Source organism: Chlamydotis macqueenii, chromosome W (assembly GCF_036417535.1).
Source record: "Chlamydotis macqueenii isolate bChlMac1 chromosome W, bChlMac1.mat, whole genome shotgun sequence".
In the NCBI taxonomy this organism is placed as follows: domain Eukaryota; kingdom Metazoa; phylum Chordata; class Aves; order Otidiformes; family Otididae; genus Chlamydotis; species Chlamydotis macqueenii.
Window position 1 is genome coordinate 54,371,558 of NC_141592.1, and position 14,925 is coordinate 54,386,482.

The following is a 14,925-nucleotide window of genomic DNA, read 5'->3' on the forward strand; positions in this document are numbered from 1 at the left end:
AGAATGAATATCATTTATGCTAAACAGGTTATATCCAGTCTTAGCCCCACCAGACAACATGCAATCAATCAATCATGGTCATCTTTAACCTTTAACAGTGGAAAACTTAAGTTTTGCTTTTGGCTTTTCCTTTCTAAATTAAGTATGTTATTCTTGCTTGGATTTAATTTCATTTAGCTTGATTTTGGACCTTTAAAATGTACCAAAAGCATTCGAGTTTTTGACTTCGTTCTCTGCAGCGTTTACATATTGTCCTAAGGGGTGTCATCAGTAAGTTTTGGGTTGTTGTTTTGTTGGGTTTCAGTTGGTTTTTGTTTGGTTTTTTTTTTAATATATACATATATATTTTAATATTCCATGCCACATAAGTCAGGAATAGCAATATTAACCAGAACACATCTCAAGACAGACTCCTGCAAGTCTAGACTTGAAGTGTCTTTCCAGATTGAGTGAGAGCACAGGCAACTACTCCAAGGTCCATGAATCACAGGGCAATTCCATTTAAGCTATCTGTCTTCAGCTTGCTTTGAGAAAGCCTCCAAGACAGCATGCAAAACCTTACTACAGCTAAGATATACACATTAATTCCTTCACTCATACACTCAGTAAATTATCTTTTAGAGAAACAAATTAGATTTTTTTTTTGTATTTTAAATAATTCAGGTTGTCTTTTATTGCTTTTATCATGGATTGGAAATTAGGAAAAAATTTTTTACAATGCGAGTTATAGAACACTGGAACAGGTTGCCCAGAAAGGTGGTGGAAGCCCCATCCCTGGAAACGTTCAAGGCCAGGCTGGATGAGGCTCTGAGCAACCTGATCTAGTCAGGGATGTCCCTGCTCCTTGCAGGGGGGTTGGACTAGATGACCTTTGAAGGTCCCTTCCAACCCTAACCATTCTATGATTCTATGATTCTATACCAACTGGTTAGTAGTTTGTTCCAGTACCTTACATCTAGGAAAGCAATGCTGGTGGTTACTTAATATTCTTCCCATTCACCTACCCACCATTAAAATATTGTTGACATTTACCTTCAAGTTATTTTTGAATTTCCCCTCCCTACCACAAATTCCTATAGATTTTGAGAACTTCTGAAGCAGCAGTTCAAAACTGTGTCAGTGAGTTTCTGGAACACGTTAGAGCAAGTATCTTCAGACTTTACCAGTTTAAATATTCCTTTCCCATTTCAGCCTGTATTCCTCTCTCCCTTGTACAACTCATGTATCTGGTCACAGCTGACCTTTTCTGTAAAGCAGCGTTAATTGTTATAGCCCTCTGTTATTTGATCTCCTTTCCTGCTCAGTAATGGACTTCTGCTTTCCTTTGTTGCTATCTTCTCATACTCTTAATGTATCTTCTCTTTTTGCCTTCTAGTTCTCTCTAGTTGTCAATCGATTTCTTCCTTAACCTTTCCAGTTTAGCGCTAGTGGCTTATACACTTACGCTCAGTTGTGTAGCTACATTTCCACTTTTTGCTTTATTCTTTTTAGATCCTCAGGTACTTACAACCTGTTGCAATCATACTTGTTTCATACCATGCTTCCTCTCCTCCAACGGTGTCTCATGCAGTAGATCAAAAATTCAATTTCACCCAACCTTCACCGAACAAGCAAGCTTGCAGAAAACTCTAACCTGCTTTACCTATTACCACAATAAAGTTTCTCTCAATCCAAAATATGTAATTGTTTGTTCGTTGTACACATGAACACATAAATGACTTTGAAGTCTATGCATTTACCCAGTTCATCCCAGAGCTGCCTATACTTGTCAGTCAGTGCAGTTCCTTGTTGTCTCCAAAGCAACAGACGAGGGTCAGCCATGAACTGTTCTGTTATCAACGTCAACATGCGAGCTCCATTTGAATCTCTCATCTTTAGCATCTCTCGCACCTAGGAAATGAGTCTTTTAATACAAACTTGAAAAAAAACAGAACAAATCACAGTACAGACAATATGCTGCAGTGTTAAACATTCCATCTCTGTTAAATAAGAAATATAATTTATGTATCTGATGTGAATTTTTTAAGTAGAAAAAAAAATAATCTGCCTTCTCAATTTTAACAACAATTTTTAGTTTCAGTATCCCATTGAAATTCTGCAAACACACTTCTTCCACAAGTAATCCACAGGTGTATTATGCAAGCTGCTACAAGACCATCATTTCTATGGGTTTCTCCAACATTTTGGGGGTAGTAAGGAAGAGAACAGCAAAGCTGCAGACAGTTGAAATGTTACTTCATATCCTTAAACTGATCTCAAGACACACTGGATTGTGTTCCATTGCATTATTAACTTGACATCATGTTCCCAGGGTTTTGTCTTGTTTTAGAAAAACAGGACTTTGAGAAAGTCGTGAACAAGTACAGGCTGGCTGGAGGAGTAGGGGGAGAGAAAAGAGGGAAGGTTTAGAGTACTCAACATACCTTCGCAAACAGCAAATTAAGCTGCTTCCCTGATCCATGGTATCCACCCTGGGAGAGGAACAGTTTAACCTGTTCTTGGACCTGTTCCTCATCCAAATGCCAGCAGTTTTCATCATCTATGCTAGCACCTGCTGTTGGGTCAGGAGCACCTGCAAACAGCAAGAAAAGAAGTCATTATATTCTATATAAAGAAGAGAGGTTTGTGGGTCCAGGGGAAAGGAGTACTGCAGGGGTTTTTTGATTTGTGTATTGTCCCATTTTGGATGTCTTGGCTTTAATCTAAAAGTTCTTGAAAATAGACCTAAATTTCTCTTCAGTAGTCTTAAGCACTTAGAAATTATAGCCTATGAAAAGGTATTCAAAAAACCAATATTTTATAATAAAATATTAAAATCAAGGTGAGTTTTTTCCTCCCATCTCAGTAGCTATTCTAGAATGCTTTTACAAAGAAAATGAAGATTTACATAGTATTTCAACAACTGCAATGTTAAAACCACTCTCCCCAAAACACCTGTGCAATTCTTATACCTACAGCAATCTTGCTCAGGTTTAAGTGACTGCTAGTGAGCACTTCTATTGATGAACACAAGGAAAATCATCACCTCAGTGCCTCTGAGCTGTGATGGCTCTGCAAAGCTAAACAAACACTAAAAAAAAAATAATCCTCAAACAAATTTTAAGTCTTTAAGCACTAAAGGTATTTCCATCATAAATAAGAGTTACAGCTGTGTGAGACTGTGGTGCTTATGAAGCAGCATTTTTACATAGGCAATGTCATTAGCACAGAGTCAATTCAGAGCAACTCTACCCGAATTAGCCTAGTGCCAACAAAAAATGACTGGATTTATATCAGGCAGTGCTTTGGTCATGGGTTGCTCTAACTCAATTTTTTCAGTTGAGATCAGCAATTTTCCACTTGTGGCCTCTTCTAAAGGCTGACAAAACTAAAACAAATTTTTGCACCATCTAGAAAACTATATATTTCTGAAGATGCCTGCACCTTCGCTGGATATTTTTTAAAAGGTATTCAAACTGAAAAGGTGGAAAAGCATTTATCTAGACTGTCAGGAAAACAACTCAAGTAAGTACATCACTGTACCAGATCTAAGGTATTTTAAGCATGCCCAAGACTAAAGTTAAACTTGACATTTTGATTTTGGGCTTGTGTCCTGGTTTTGGCAGGGATGGAGTTAATTTTCCTCTCAGTAGCTGGTGTGTTTTGGATTTCAGATATGAAGAATGTTGATAAACACCCTGATGATAGGAGTTGTTGCTAATGAGACCAAGGACACTGTCCTGCTTTCCAAGTCTCGCTAATGTGCAGATACAGGAAGCTGGGAGGGAGACAGACAGAATAATTGACCCAAACTGGCCAAAGAGAGTATTCCATGCCATAAACGTCATGCTCAGTATATAAGTGGGGGTTGACCAGGGCGGGTATCTGCTTCCTGGCATCCATCCCCCTCTCTCTTGTTCGCTGACATCGTTCCCTCTACCTTGCTGGCTCCCTCTTGCTCCTTTGCTTGCTACTCAGTGTCGTTTCCATGATCGCTGCTCGGGACGGGCTGTATTGGTCATTGGGACATTGGGTGGTGAGAAAACACACATTGTTCATTTTTGTATATTTTAATATCCTTATATTCTGTTATTATTGTAGTTTTCCTTTGCTATTTTAGTAAACTGTCTTCGTCTCAACCCAGGAGTTTTCCTTTCTTCCCAACTCTCTCCCCCATTCCCGCTGGGGAGGGGGAGGGTGAGCGAGAAACTGTGGGTAACTCAGGTTAAAGCATCACAGTCTTTTTGGCACCCAACGTGGGGCTTGGAGGGTTGAGGTAACGACAGATCTGACTAGAGTGTGCTGAAGTTGTTACAAGTGCTCATTATTTTTATTTAAGAGTCCCTGGTCACAATGTTGTACTATGTGTTCGCAGGGTTGTGTTATGTAAATCCTCAGTTGCAGCACATATTTCCTGTGGTGCTGTTTATCACATCTCAGAAATGGATGAGAATTCTCATTTTGTTGTACTGGGCACTACTGGCTTATGATGTGATGATATCACCGGTCATGAAATCTGTCTGGTCCTTGTTTTCGGCATAGCTGGCATCTCCGTACCTTGGGCATCATTTTGCAATTGTTAATAATGGCACATTTTTCTTTTTCCCCCCGGAGAACCAATCTATGGGGAAGTCAGGGGAGGATACTTTCCCCTACTCCTTTACCTTCCCTTTTTCCTTCAAGCTAGTCACATCAGCTCTGGAGAATTTTGAATATCCTAGGGATGTGCAAGCCAGCATACTCCTATTGCTCTGTCTCCTGAATGTGTTTCAAGTTTTGGTTAGGATTAAACAACTATTTAAAAAAATCACCCGGAGATCTGCCTCGAGGTTGGAGGGGCAGAGGTGGCATGGCATGTGGGAGAATATGGGCAGGTACCTAGAGAGCTTCTCACCTCCAGTGGTCTGGAACTTCACTCCCAAACAACTGCAGAATCCTGATGAAGTGACAGAATATTTGAAAGGAAAATGCCATGGCTATTCCAAAGAGGCACAGCTTATTGCTCTGTGTTGGGCACTGGCTAGTATCTACCAAACACTGCTCAGCGTTATGCAGCACCTTCAGGAAGAAGGGAGGGAAAATCAACCGACAGATACTGCGGCTACTCCGGCCCCTGCGACAGACACCGCAGCTACTCCAACCCCAGCTACTGGCACTGCAGCCGAATCAGAGAACCAACCCGTGTCAGTATCGGTCGCCCCTATACAGAAGAAGAAATCTTGGAAGTGAAAGTCAGCTCATTTAGTAAGGGATGAGGAAAGACCAGGATCATCACGAGCAGAGGAGGAGGAAGAGGAACTCATAAACGAGACTGAAACCACCCGATCCCTATCCCTGAGTGAGCTACGAGATATGCGAAAAGATTTTGGCCATCGTCCAGGTGAGCACCTTGTCACCTGGCCAGTAGCCTGGAATTAGAGGGTAAGGAAGCCAAACAGCTGGGATCTCTTTCTAGGGAAGGGGGCATTGACAAAGTGATTGGAAGAGGTGCACAAGCGCTCAGCCTCTGGAGGCGACTCCTGTCAAGTATGAAGGAAAGATATCCCTTCAAGGAGGACGTAATATGTCACCCAGGCAAGTGGGCCACCACGGAGAGAGGTATCCAGTACCTAAGGGAATTAGCCGTGCTGGAAGTCATTTATAGTGACCTAGACCGTGAGGAGTCACCCAAAGATCCAGATGAAGTCCAGTGAACACGGCTCATGTGGCGGAAGTTTCTACGGAGCGTACCATCATCATATGCCAATTCATTGGCAGTACTGAATTGGAAAGATGGAGAGGGACCAACAATGGATGAATTGGCTAGTCATCTCCAGCAATATGAAGACACTCTCTCTTCCTCCCTTGTCTCGTCTATGGAGAAACTGTCTCAGGAGTTCCAGCAATTCAAAGAGGATAGGTCCTACTCCCCACCCATACAGACCAGTATTTCAGCTATTAGGAGTAAACACTTGCCTGCTCAGGAGAGATGGTACACACGGTGAGGTACCCTGTGGTTTACCTTGCGTGACCAAGGAGAGGGCATGAGAAAATGGGATGGGAAACCTACCTCAGCCCTAGAAACACGGGTACGTGAGTTGCAGGGAAAAACAATTGCAAATAGAGGTTCTCCCCGGAAAATGGCTGCTCCAGTCTCCAGTGGACAGTTCCCCAGACAGAATAGAAGGGTTGATCTCACCTCTGATCCTATGGAAGGGAATTCTGATTCATATTCACAGGAAGTGAGCAGCGAATACTATGAACAGGATTAGAGGGGCCCTGCCTCCAGCCAGGCAGAAGAGAGAGACAACCGAGTTTACTGGACTGTATGGATTAGATGGCCTGGCACATCAGACCCATATATAAGGCTCTAGTAGACACTGGTGCACAGTGTACCCTAATGCCATCAAGCTATAAAGGCGCAGAACCCATTTGTATTTCTGGAGTGACAGGAGGATCCCAAGAGCTGACTGTGCTGGAGGCTGAAGTGAGCCTGACAGGGAATGAGTGGCAAAAGGACTCCATAGTGACTGGCCCAGATGCTCCGTGCATCCTTAGCATAGATTACCTCAGGAGCGCATATTTCAAAGACCCAAAAGGGCACCGGTGGGCTTTTGGTATAGCCACCATGGAGATGGAGGGAATTAAACAGCTGTCCACCTTGCCCAATCTCTCAGAGGACACTTCCATTGTGGGGATGCTGAGGGTCGAGACTCCCTGATCCCCATCCATCAGCTGATTTGTCAACTGGAGAGCCAGGGAGTGATCAGCAAGTCTCGCTCACCCTTTAACAGTCCCATATGGCCAGTGAGAAAATCAAGTGGAGAGTGGACTATCGTGGCCTGAATGAAGTTACACCACCACTGAGTGCTGCTGTGCTAGACATGCTAGAACTTCAATATGAACTGGAGTCAAAGGTAGCCAAGTGGTATGCCACCATTGATATTGCCAATGCATTCTTCTCAATCCCTTTGGCACCAGAATGCAGGCCACAGTTTGCTTTCACGTGGAGGGGGGTCCAGTACAGCTGGAATCGACTGCCCCAGGGGCGGAAACACAGCCCCACCATTTGCCATGGGCTGATTCAGACTGCACTGGAAAAGGGTGAAGCTCCAGAACACCTGCAATACATGGATGACATCATTGTACGGGGCAACACAGCAGCAGAAGTTTTTGAAAAAGGGGAGAAAATAGCCCAAATCCTTCTGAAAGCCAGTTTTGCCACATGTGTGAGGGATTTCAGTGATGGTCCATGTAGGGCCACTGTGGGAAATTACAAGCTGCACACAGCTGTGAGAATGCGACCTTGGAGAGGGGAGCTAGGAGGGTTGTTATCTCAGAGAGGGGAGCTAGGAGGGTTGTTATTGAGCAGGATGTTGCTGCTATCCAGGAACCGCTGTCAGCCAGCAGGGCACATACTTGGCAGGCCCTGCCAAGGCATGTGCTGGCCACGCGTGCATCAACACCTGGTCAGTACTCTTCCACTGAATCTGCTGAGGGTATAAACAGAGGCGGCTCAGTGCAGAGGGGGAGAGAAAGGACCCAGAGCACACTCTACGAACAACAGGGGACGCCCTGAAGGTGCTGCGCCTACCTCCCTTCTCTGCTCTGACCCCGCTGATCATCATCCTCCTGCTCAGCAGTGTCTCCGTCTTAGTTGCGTTGGTAAGACTCTCACAAAGGGAAAACAATATGCTGGTAACTGCTTATGCAAGGCTATAATAGAGCAATAAATACTGTTGTGCTTTTAAATATCATATGCTGGGTGAACTTTGTGCATAGGAATCCTACGAACCGGTTACACCATAAAACAAAGCAAAGTCAAGGGACCTGCACAAGAGATTCAGTTTTTAGGAATAAAATGGCAAGATGGATGTCGTCACATTCCAATGGATGTGGTCAACAAAATAACAGCTATGGCTCCACCAGCTAACAAAAAGGAAACACAAGCTTTCTTGGTCGTTGTGGGTTTCTGGAGAATGCATATTGCAAATTACAGTATGGTTGTAAGCCCTCCCTATGAAGTGACTCGAAAGAGGAACGATTTCTAATGGGACACTGAGCAATGACAAGCCTTTGAACAAATTAAACAGGAGATTGTTCATGCAGTAGCCCTTGGGCCAGTCGGAACAGGACAAGATGTTAAAAACATCCTCTACACCGCAGCTGGGGAGAATGGCCCTACCTGGAGTCTCTGGCAGAGAACACCAGGGGAGACTCGAGGTCAGCCCCTACGGTTTTGGAGCTGGGGATATAGAGGATCTGAGGCCTGCTATACTCCAACTGAAAAAGAAATACTGGCAGCATACGAAGGAGTTTGAGCTGCTTCAGAAGTGATTGGTACTGAAGCACAGCTCCTCCTGGCACCCCGACTGCCAGTGCTGGGCTGGATGTTCAAAGGGAAGGTCCCCTCTACACATCATGCAACTGATGCTATGTGGAGTAAATGGGTTGCACTGATCACATAGCGGGCTCGAATAGGAAACCCCAATCGCCCAGGAATCTTAGAAGTGATCACAGACGGTCCAGAAGGCAAAGATTTTGGAATGCCACCAGAGGAAGAGGTGACGTCTGCTGAAGAAGCTCCACCATATAATTATCTACCAGAAAATGAAAGATGATATCCCCTGTTCACTGATGGGTCCTGTGGTATTTTAGGAAAACATCAGAAGTGGAAAGCTGCTGTGTGGCGTCATACACGACGAGTCACAGAAGCCACTGAACCCAAGGTGAATCAAGTCAGTTTGCAGAGGTGAAAGCCATCCAGCTGGCTTTAGACATTGCTGAAATCATGAATGGTGGCAAATGCCCTATGGAGGTGGTTAAAGCAATGGAAACAGAGCAACTGGCAGCGCAGAGGCAAGCCCATCTGAGCTGCTGTGTTGTGGCAAGATATTGATGCCTGGTTAGAGATTCTGGTTGTAAAAGTACGTCACATAGATGCCCATGTACCCAAGAGTCGAGCCACAGAAGAACATCAAAACAACCAGCGGGTGGATCAAGCTGCTAGGATTAAAGTTTCCCAAATGGACCTAGACTGGCAATATAAGGGTGAACTATTTTTAGCTCAGTAGGCCCATGACACCTCGGGTCATCAAGGAAGAGATCATAGAATCATAGAATGGTTAGGGTTGGAAGGGACCTTCAAATGTCATCTAGTCCAACCCCCCTGCAAGGAGCAGGGACATCCCCAACTAGATCAGCTTGCTCAGAGCCTCATCCAACCTGGCCTTGAACGTTTCCAGGGATGGGGCATTCACCACCTCTCTGGGCAACCTGTTCCAGTGTTCTACATGCATACAAATGGAAAAGATGCAACATACAAATGGGCTTGTGATCCAGGGGTGGACTTGACCATGGACACTGTTGCACAGGTTATCCATGAATGTGAAACGTGCTGCAATTAAGCAAGCCAAGCGGTTAAAGCCTCTTTGGTATGGAGGATGATGGCTGAAATATAAATATGGAGAGGCCTGTGTAATCTCTGTTTTTGTTAGATTTTGAGAAGATGTTAGAAATTGAATTGCATAGCACAATCTATCACTTTTAAATCCCATATCAGGTTACCTCTGTAGCCAATATTTAAAGAAGGATACTGGCAGAGAAGGAAATTTACATGATCAGATTTGTAAAAGCTTGCTTTCAAAGAAGTCCTGAGAACTTGAAAAGCAAAGATAGCTACAACTCTTCAGATGTATAGGAACAGAAAGATGCATAGAAACATTGATAGAATCATAGAAACTTTAAGGTTGGAACAGATCTCCAAGATCATCGAGTCCAACCATCAACCTAACACCACCATGCCTACTAAACCATGTCCTGAAGTGCCACGTCTACATGTTTTTTGAACACCTCCAGGGATGGTGACTCCACCACCTCCCTGGGCAGCCTGTTCCAGTGCTTGATAACCCTTTCAGTGAAGAAATTTTTCCTTAATATCCAATCTAAACCTCCCCTGCCACAACTTGAGGCCATTTCCTCTTCTCCTGTCACTTGTTACTTGGAAGAAGAGACCAACACCCGCCTCCCTACAACCTCCTCTCAGGTAGTTGTAGAGAGCAATGAGGTCTCCCCTCAGCCTCCTCTTCTCCAGACTAAACAATCCCAGTTCCCTCAGCCACTCCTCATAAGACTTGTGCTCCAGACCCCTCACCAGCTTCATAGCCCTTCTCTGCACACACTCCAGCATCTCAACCTCCTTCTTGTACTGAGGGGCCCAAAACTGACACAGTATTCGAGGTGCGGCCTCACTAGTGCTGAGTACAGGGGGACAATCACTTCCCTACTCCTGCTGGCTACACTGTTCCTGATGCAAGCCAGGATGCTGTTGGCCCTCTTGGCCCCCTGGGCACACTGCTGGCTCATGTTCAGCTGGCTGCCTACCAGCACCCCCAGGTCCCTTTCCTCTGGGCAGCTTTCCAGTCACTCTTTCCCAAGCCTGTAGTGTTGCATGGGGTTGTTGTGACCCAAGTGCAGGACCCGGCACCTGGCCTTGTTGAACCTCTTACAATTGACTTCAGCCCATCGATCCAGCCCATCCAGAGCCCTCTGCAGAGCCTTCCTACCCTCAAGCAGATCGACACTCCCGCCCAACTTGGCGTCATCTGCTAACTTACTGATGGAGCACTCAATCTCCTCATCCAGATTGTTGACAAAGATATTAAACAGAACTGGCCCCGGCACTGAGCCCTGGGGAACATCGCTTGTGACCAGCCACCAACTGGATTTAACTCCATTCACCACAACTCTCTGGGCTTGACCATTCAGACAGTTTTTAACTCATCACAGAATATAGCTGTCCAAGCCACGAGCCACCAGCTTCTCTATGAGAATGCTGTGGGAGACAATGTTAAATGCTTTGCTGTGCTTATGCGCTTTAGAGGGGTGTAATGAGGATAAATTAGTTCCCATTTGAACTACAAAAGTGAAAAGTGCTGTATAATTATACTATATATTAAAACCTGTAATAAAACTGTGTCATTTTACAGACACAAAAGTATTATTCTCCCTCTCTCCAACCTCTGGCTTTGTTATCTTCTGTCGTGACTGGTTTTTTAAATAGGTTTTACGTCATGCACTTACAGTTAAATTAAATAAATAATGTATTTATACTCAGTATATAGATACAGCCATACATAATTACTCATGCTCTTTTACTAAAATTACTAAATTTCAATCTTAGCAATCAAAGCAGGAACACTGTGCACAACTGTTTGTAACACTGAACACCCAAATAATATTTAAATACAAGGTAACAGCCTTTTATATTTATGGTCATAACAGGTTGCATGTTAAATATAATCAACTCCCAAGTTCTAAGAAGCAGCAGCATTTAAAAAAATGAAACACTTTGATCATTTACATAGCAATTTTAAGAGCAACTGTTTTCAAAATGAACAACCACATTCAAGAACTGGTGTCATATATAGAAGATAACCTCAAAAAGCAAATGCAAAGCAAGTGGCTTTAACTAAAATAGGCTAAGAATAGCCTATATTGCAAAGTACTCAGGAGCACATAAATGATAAATTTTGGTTAAAATAGCAGAATGTAGCATCTTCAAGGTAAACTGCTTCCCTGATCCTTATTTCTGAAGTATCACAAGAGTTGTTTTAATCTTCAAATGAAACCATACGAAATTACTCACTCACCTATACTGATTTTTTTGAACTTAATTTTATAAAAATCTTATGAATTTAAGTATACAAATAAACTATAGATTAGTTATTTTTTATTAAATGTCATCCCATGGTAGCATTAAGGAGAAGATATGGAAAAACGATTACAAATAAAAAGTATGAGTACTATGCAAAGATTGAATGGTCCCAGCTAGAAACCAATACTGCTGTACACTGATTCACAACAGAATAGCAACTGAGTTTATAAACTTAGTGTTCAGAATTATTCTAAACAGTAATTATATAGAAACAAAGATCATAAAATTAATGATTCAAAAATATTATGTCTTTGATTGCCCAAATGATTCAAAGTTTAGACATAAGTCACTTCATCTTGTATATAATTTCAGAATTCTTGGGTGAAATAAAACACCTGTTCATCAGTGGACAGCATCAAATAAAAAATGCTGTGAAGCAGCCAATGCTAATAACATAAAATTTAAAGACAGAACAGGCTACACTGAGTTGCTGAGGAAAGTGAATAAACCTCCAACAAATTTTTAACTTCCAAAACATGATTACCCTTTCAACTGCACATACAGCAAAATGCATAAACTTATCTGCTGACAATATGTAACCTCTCCTGCTAATATCCAGGTCTTTCAAACATTATATAGCCATAAATTTCAAAGTCTACTTGTGTGTGGCAGATAAAGAACTTCCTTATCAGTATAGACTAGCATGCAGCATTTTCATTTCAATTTATTTTTACATTCCATGTCTCAAACCAAAATCTTACTATTTTCTATATAATAGGTTTTATTTTTATGTATCTGCAAAAACCTTTCCTAAAAATCTGAATTTCATAAAATATTTTTCATATTATTTTGCAGCTATCAATCTTTCACTTTGTTTTACATCACACTATTTATTTACCTCTACTTGGGCTTCTGAAATTTTTCTAGTTTTGACTAGCCTTGTTGTTACTTCCTTCTCAAATCCAGTTCACTAAACAACTCTCATACTAACACTTAAATTTTATCCTTCTTGAAAGGAAACCCACCTGCCATTTCCTATGTTATTCTCTTGCCACTAGTCTCTCAATCAATTTTATTAGTTTAAGAAGGGCCATATAAAAGATTCCATCATTTTTAATATAATTTATCTTCTTTACTATATGTTGCTTTTCTAATAGATTGGTAATCCATTGTTCTCTGTTGTTCAGCCCTACCCTATCCTACAATTTCCCACTAAAAACCCCAAAATTTCAGCTAAATACACTAGGTTCAGATTGTCGTAGTTCAGCCCTGATTGAGACCAGCCTATGCAGTCTCTCTCACTCCCCCCACCCTCCAAGAGAATAGGGGGAAATGACATAAGAAAAAGGGCTCAAGGTTTGAGATAAGGACAGGGAGAGATCCTTAAAGTTACCGTCACGGGCAAAACAGACTTGACTTGGGGAAAACTATTCATTTATTACTACAAACAGCAGGATAATGAGACAGAGACCAAGATAACCTCCCTCCACCCCTCCCTCTTCCCAAGCTTAACATTATCTCTACTACCTTCCCCCACACCGAGCGGCACAGAGAGGAAGAGGGAATGGGGGTCGTAGTCAGTTCATCACACGTTGTTTTACGCTGCTGCTTCGTTGTCGGGGGAAGAACTCCTCACATTCCTCCCCTGCTCCAGCGTGGGGTCCCTCCCACAGGCCACAGTCCTTCGTGGAACTGCTCTGGTGTGGGTCATCTCTTCCACAGGGTGCAGTCCCTCTAGAACAGCTGCCCCAGCGGGCCCTCCATGGGCCACAGCCTCCTTAAGGCATCCACCTGCCCCAGTGTGGGGTCCTCCACTGGCTGCAGGTGGATCTCTGCTCCTCTGTGGACCTCCATGGGCTGCAGGGGGACAACCTGCTCCACCATGGTCGTCACCACAGGCTGCAGGGGAATCTTGGCCAGGAGCTGCATTACTCCTCCCCCTCCTTCTTCACTGACCTTGGCATCTGCAGCCATTCCTCACAAACAGGCTGGCAGACACCTCTCAGGATCCTTTTTACATCTTATTCACTTCTCATCTCCTCTCCACTTCTTGCAGCCAGGCTGGGCCAAGTTGGGCCCAGTCGGCTGCCCAGCGGGATGCCAGAGGGTGAGGCCTGCAAGGCCCACAAGGCTTGCGCCTCCCCCTCTCTGCCCCTGCTTCAGCTTCTTCACATCTTCTCTCTTTTTTTTTTCCTGTTTTCCCCTTCTTAAATATGTTATCGCAGAGGCATTAGCACGGAACATTCTGCTACCTACTGGCTCAGCCTTGGCCAGCAGTGGGTCCGCCCTAGGCCCGTCCGAGTCCACTGAACAAAGGGGAGCGACTTCTAGCAGTTTCCTTCAAAACCTACCACCTTAGGCCCCCCCTTACTAAACAAAACCACAACACAGATTAACAAATTTTCATTGGTATTTCCGGATTGCACTTTGGAACTTACAATAAAGGAACAGCACTAGATATTCTCCAACTTTCATTTAAAGCACATCTGAATTTTTTTGATAGGTGTTTTCTTCCAGAATGCTTCCACCAGTGCTCCTAATACACGTTACAAACTAATGTTTGCAGAGGACGTATCTAGATATGCCTGGAAAAACAGAGAAACAACTACCCAGGCACCTCTGCTTCTGACAAGACTAACATATATAAACTCCTTTCTCCCAGTTCTTCCTTGTTAAATTGCATGTAGTTTTGTATCTAATCAGACAACAGGAGAAACTGTGGAGGTATCCATATGGTTTTCTAAAAAGACAGATGTGAGATATGTTCACCTGATTCGTGTTAATGTGAAGCAATCCTAGGGTTGCATGGTGAAATGTGACCCTCTCTGTATATGGAATCTTTAATTATCCTGTTTGTTCTTCTATAGCCACAGGCTTAGGGGAAACAGGAAGATAGGTACATAGTTCTATAAGTTTTGTTTAAAGTTATAAACGTCTTTGGGAGGTTTATTTAAGATATTAAAAATGTGTTTGGCAGGATTCACTTCTGCCTTAGTAGTTTGACATAATTAAGGATTTTACCTGCTTAGCAGCGCTGTTTGCATAAGAAGGACACTTGACAATGGAGCGAACAAAAGGCGGGAAAAGCGGGCTGGGGGCTGATGACCACGGGCACGTAAACAACCCCAAATATGGGACCCGCCCCTTCTGTACTTTTAGCCAATTGACACCTGTATAGTGGCTAGTGATACGCTCTTGGCCAATCAGTACCTGCCGCGAACGGTGTGAGTAACCAATGGAGTGTAGATTGTGAGCTCCCAAAAAGGAGACAGGCACGATGGGGGGACCGGGAGAGGTTATAAATACTGTAA

The 14,925-nt window shown here is 43.3% G+C and overlaps 1 protein-coding gene across 2 annotated transcripts in view; it reads right to left on the minus strand.

The window, feature by feature from the left end:
- LOC147596819 (zinc finger SWIM domain-containing protein 6-like) overlaps positions 1 to 14,925 on the minus strand; it is a 174,042-nt gene that overhangs the window by 62,296 nt on the left and 96,821 nt on the right. For both annotated transcript variants that reach the window (XM_086769518.1, XM_086769519.1), the window contains exons 3-4: positions 2,424 to 2,572; positions 1,740 to 1,890 (exon numbers count right to left, since the gene is read on the minus strand). In XM_086769518.1, coding sequence (XP_086625644.1) covers positions 1,740 to 1,890; positions 2,424 to 2,572 — 300 coding nt within the window. The remainder of the gene's footprint in view (positions 1 to 1,739; positions 1,891 to 2,423; positions 2,573 to 14,925) is intronic.